The 5,283-nt window shown below is 51.1% G+C and overlaps 1 protein-coding gene across 1 annotated transcript; it reads right to left on the bottom strand.

Annotated features, from left to right (window-relative positions):
- Positions 1 to 3,603: 3,603 nt before the first annotated feature.
- Positions 3,604 to 4,398, bottom strand: LOC117845268 (auxin-responsive protein SAUR50). Its single transcript, XM_034726243.2, has one exon. The coding sequence runs from the start codon at positions 4,117 to 4,119 to the stop codon at positions 3,826 to 3,828; it is 294 nt and encodes a 97-aa protein (XP_034582134.1). The 5' UTR covers positions 4,120 to 4,398; the 3' UTR covers positions 3,604 to 3,825.
- Between the last annotated feature and the right edge of the window lie 885 nt (positions 4,399 to 5,283).

Raw genomic sequence — 5,283 nt, 5'->3', positions numbered from 1 at the left:
TTTACTCTAAGAATACAATTCATCCTAGAACTTCTAGGCACTTTTCTCTCCTTTCTTCTTTTCTTGCCCTTGCTAAACAAATAATGTGACTCACAAATAAAGGACATGCCTCTTTCCAATTAGTACAAGTGAAGGGCACCAAGGTCATTTGATCAATTTTCTTAATCCCTGTGCGCAAACGGAGTAGCTCACAAATCACAATTGCTAATTCGGTATGCAAATCAGATCCTTAAGGCATCAGAAGGTGAACTAACAGCTTTTGGCTGAACTCAAACAAATCTGTAGGATCGGTGACCGAACTCAAACAAATCTTGGAGTGCCACCCAGCGTCTCAGCCTAATGCAAATGGTAAATTGGGATTATCGCGGGACTAGGAGACCTGCGATTAAAGAACTTTGTGTATTCTAAGGTAATTGCATGCTTTTGTACTCCGGTATACGGTTCTCAAGAAAGCATTCTACATTTCTACGGTGATCTGTCTAGTTCTGAATCCAACCTTTAAGAACACATGGAAATCCCACCTTTCTTGGTGACCAAAGAACACAATAACAAACCACTAGATCAGGTTCATATGTATCATACTCATCAGTAGCTTCCCGATGCCGATGGCTATGTGAGAATGCAGGAAAGATGGAGTGAAGCTTTGCCATTTTTATTGAATGGTTGCTGCCTTGTGAAGTGGCTGCAAATGCAATACTCCCATTCTTCAACCACACGGGTCTTAAGTGCTCTGCTGCTTCCATCATATCACTCCTTGTGCTTGATTTCTGGAAAGATCTCTGATGAAGAAGTGGTGCTGGAGAATCTCCGGACGAAGCCGTGAAGTGGGGCAATACATGTGGGAACGTGAATATCCATTGGCGGACTTGGTGCTTCATTGTCGTGTGCATCCCCTGCATTGGCCATAGATGGGCTGACCTGTCAACGACCCCTTGTGCTCCGGAAAACGACTACACGCTTCTTCTCAGGACGAGAGGCAGATACAACGCATCCGAGATGAGGACGAGGCTGCTCGCGCATGACATGCAGCTGTTCGCCAAGCAGAAGGAACTTGGTCTGCCAACCATGGAGTGGACTTGGAGGCCAACCAAACAGGCTTGACCGCAAAAGAGGGCCTGCTAACACATGTCCTCCTCATCTCAACCCCCTGTGACATCCCAATTGGACAACAGCAACGCTTGCCTCTTTTGTCTCTCAAAAATCTCTCGCCATCTAAAAGTACAAAAGGCCAATTAGCAGCTGGGTTCACCTTCACCCATTCTGCAACCAAATTTTTTTTGCAATAAGCAGAGTGCAGTGCAGCCTAGCAAGTGTAGGTGTGGGACTGGTACTTGCCCCCATCCGTCCCCATCAGCCACCGGGCGATCTTGTTTCCGCATATCACATGGACGGCAGGGTACCGCCGAACGGTACCCGAGACATCATTGTCCCTCGAATTGAATCCAAGCGAATGCTTGGGGCTGCGGCGAGCACACCTGACCCAGAGAGGGACGGTCCCGGAGGACCTGGAGCGCAGCTGTTGCCGTGACCAATGGCCACGTTCGCTCGGCATGGAAAGGTCGGGGCACTACACATGGCGGGCATGTGGTGTGGCTGTGGATTGGAGCATATGGAGAACCTGCGATCACGGAATTGACAGGGCCGCCTGGTGATTGCTACCAGCTTGCTTGCTCTGCCGGGTAAAATGGCGTCTCCTCCTCCTGTGGTTGATGTGCCGGGCCGCAGTGTGCCACATGAAATTCCCGTGGATCTTACGCCGGGCTAAACGACAAAGTAACGCGGCATGGTAATGACAAGTTTACCGTTTGAGGAGGACCTCTAATGCAGATTCTTGACTTACTAACTGGGATTTATTTGGGTCTAACGTTTAGCTTTTGTAGGCACAAACTACTCTCGAGCCTGCCCGCCTGCATGCCTGCCGTTGTGAAGCTCGTAAGAAACTACTGGGTACGAAATCTGAAAGTTGAGGGTGTTTGATATTATGTGTCACATTAGATGTTGGGATGCTAATTAGGAGAACTAAATATAAGCTAATTATAAAACTATTGCAAAATCCTATGCTAATTCGCGAGACGAATCTATTAAGCCTAATTAATCCATCATTAGCAAATGGTTACTGTAGCATCACATTGTCAAATCATGGACTAATTAGGCTTAATAGATTCGTCTCGCGAATTAGACTCTATCTGTGCAATTAGTTTTGTAATTAGCCTATGTTTAATACTCCTAATTAGCATCCAAACATCTGATGTGATAGACAGTGGGGTATATCTAAACACCCCCTTTATACCTTGGAACTGCAGTTGTAGATGAATGAAAAAAATGTTACGATGTACAACTTTGCAGAAAACTTACTGTCACTATGCGAAAAGAAAAAAACAGAGCACCAACAAACACGAGTGAAGTGTACATGTGAGAGCAGGGTAAACTTTCTGTGCGAGACGTACTACTCAATCATCTCTGCAGGCACGGAGGTCCACCGACAAAAACTGCAGGGGAGCAGCACAAGCACCATCACCGCCATATGCCCATATGTAAGGACCAGTTTGGCGGGCTCCAACTCCGACTCATACAGCGGCTTCTGCCGGAGCCCTGCCAAATGGCCTTCAACAAAATGGCTTCGGCGATGAAGCCACACCATGGAGCCGGAGCCGAAATTTCATTAGGCAGGCAGAGTCAAGAAAAACTAGTTCCTCCTACTCCTTTTCCAATACCGCAGACCCAAGTACAGAAATGACCCTCGATTTCAATACCACCGCACATCTCCATCCCCGAATCCCTACATCCCATCTCACTTACTGTCGCCGTGGCTGCGTGCGGTCGGAGAACCACCACCAGCAAGCCTAGGCGCCTTCCCGTGCCCCGTTCCGGTCTCACCTAGCCGCACGCGCGGCCGTCGATGGGCACGAGCATGAGCGCGTGTCCCGACGCAGATACTCACGCGGCTGGGTGGTAGGAGCGTCGTAGCAGAAGCGGTGGCCGATGCAGTAGCAGCGCGGTGAGCGAGGGGGCAAAGCAAGGTGGCGCAGCGAGAGCCTGAGCAGCCTTGCGTTGGAATGGATGAGAAGATACAAGAATAGAAGATAAGGATGGGAGTGAACGGTTGAGATAAGGAAAAATATAAGAGGGATAAAAAATAAAAGAAGGGAGAAAAAAGGAAAGAAAAATAATAGGATAAATCTATAATTATATTTATTAATATTTTTAAATTTTATATCAAAATTAGATAGTCAAGGGCATAATAGATATTTGATATTTTCATCGACTCATGACAAAACATGAGAAGCTATTTTACCAAACGTTTTGTAAAACGTATGGCTCCATCTACATCAGAGAAATCGCTCCACTAGAGGAGTTAGAGTCGGAGTCGTTTTACAAGAAGCCGAAGGCTCGCCGAACTGACCTTAAGAGTAACGGTGTGCTAGGTCCTTCAACTGTTACCGGTTATCTCGTACTGTTGCGTTGCCTCTGAGAAAGCAAGATGTCCGTTTCGAGTGGTCGTCTGGTAGTTCGGTACACATGAGAGTGCGTGCGCAGGTGTCGATCATGTGATCGCCTCGGGTAAAAAGGACACAGTAAGAGAATAGTAGGAAACCGTTCCGATGAAGAAAAATCATTGTTTTTTTACTGGGAAGATCCGATCTTGTGATCTCGTTCTCACAGGGCAGCCCAATGGCAACACCGCTCTCTGAGGTTTTCATAGCCCTATCGAGGCTCGACCAGCCGGTCGACAGCATTACAAAAATACGGCGAGAACAATCTTCTAGCCAGCTTCTACGTACAGCTCTACAGATGGACAATGCAACGCACAAGGATGGTCGCCGTTCATCTGATAGCGGCGGCGGCGAGGACGGCGTGGAAGGTGGCCTCGTCGCAGGGCAGGGTGATGCCCATGTCGTGGCCGAACCCGAACTCCTCCTCCGCCTTCCTGAGCAGCTCCTGGAACTCGGGCGCGTCCAGGCACGCCACCGGCACGATGTACCGGCTCCTGTCGGCGCCGACGTACACGGCGAAGTGGCCCCTGGGCACGTCCCCCGGCGGCCCGGCCTCGTCCCTCCTCCCCAGGCTCGACGAGCACCTCCGTAGCATCTTTTTCAGCTGCGCGCCCTGCCTCGCCATGATCTCGATCTCCGATGGCTCTATCAGCTCAGCTCGGTCCGCAGGGAGAAGATCGATGGCTCCCGAGTCTCGGTTACGGTTGGTGCAGTGGTGGTGTCTGGTGAGGCGCCGTAGCCGGGCGCGGGGCGCGCAGTATTTAACGGGCGGGGGCAGGCGGGCACATGTGAGCGTGGGCGCACACAGCACGGGTGGCGGGTCGCGCGGCACGGCCGGGGACCGTACGGCCCTACCGCGCGGGGGCTGCCCGGCCTTCGTCGACGTCCCGTCGCGCGCCGCGGCTCCAATTTGTTTACGTTTTCGCCTGACCGACGCCTCGTGGCGCGTACGCCGGTGTGGAGGCACGGGAGCGCAGACGGGTATGTGCCGCATGTGGCCGTTGTCCTGCCGCTGCCTGCCTTGGGCAGTTGGTCGCATGCACTGACGCTGTAGCCTTGCTGCTGCTCTCCCTGTTTGTTTGCTCTCGCTAGAGAGGTCGATTCGTTGGTTCGAGAAAACAGATTTGTGTAGTGCAGAAAGATGTCACCGGTTGACGACGATTGATGCGATCGGCTGTAGATCGTATCGAAGTGGAATGGAGCTTTTTGTTTTTGGTGAAAGGTTGTAGGCTAGGCTCCTAGCAGCCTAGCAGGCCCGTGCCTAGTGCCTAGGGACTGCTGGATTTCCGAAATGGCATGTTCCCCTGCGCTGCGGTTGCATTGCACCTGGCCGTCGATGGATGCGCGGGCCGTGGCTGGGGTGTGATGTGAAGCCAACCGTTGGAGGAGTACCAGTAGGTGCGGCCGCCGCTGTACGTTCGTCCTCGCTCCATGCACGTTGCAACCTGACCAAGTGGGATCGGACATCGGAGGGACAAAAGCACTGCTAATATCTTCGTTGAATTTTGCTCATGATGTGAGATGTCTTGAGATTGTCTGAGATTTGGAGCTGAGGGCGAGAGCTTAATTTTATGGTGTGCTGACAGTGAGTTAGCACCATGCCGGCATCCTGGTCGTTGCATATCATGGCACACCGGTCGTGTGCCATGTCGCTTTACGAGTGGAGTGGAGGTCTTAGCCTGCATATGGATCCTATAACAATCATCGATCGCACTTCCGGCGAAGACCCATCACGGTGCTGTTGTGACAACTTATCATCAGGTCTCGTCAATGGATATATACGCACACA

This window comes from Setaria viridis, chromosome 1 (assembly GCF_005286985.2).
Source record: "Setaria viridis chromosome 1, Setaria_viridis_v4.0, whole genome shotgun sequence".
Classification (NCBI taxonomy): domain Eukaryota; kingdom Viridiplantae; phylum Streptophyta; class Magnoliopsida; order Poales; family Poaceae; genus Setaria; species Setaria viridis.
Note: the sequence above shows the minus strand (reverse complement) of the source record. Positions and strands in the feature narration are given on the sequence as shown.

What these genes read in the sequence shown, in the direction of transcription:
- LOC117845268 (XM_034726243.2), bottom strand. Translation starts at nt 4,119, where the DNA reads ATGGCGAGGCAGGGCGCGCAGCTGAAAAAGATGCTACGGAGGTGCTCG.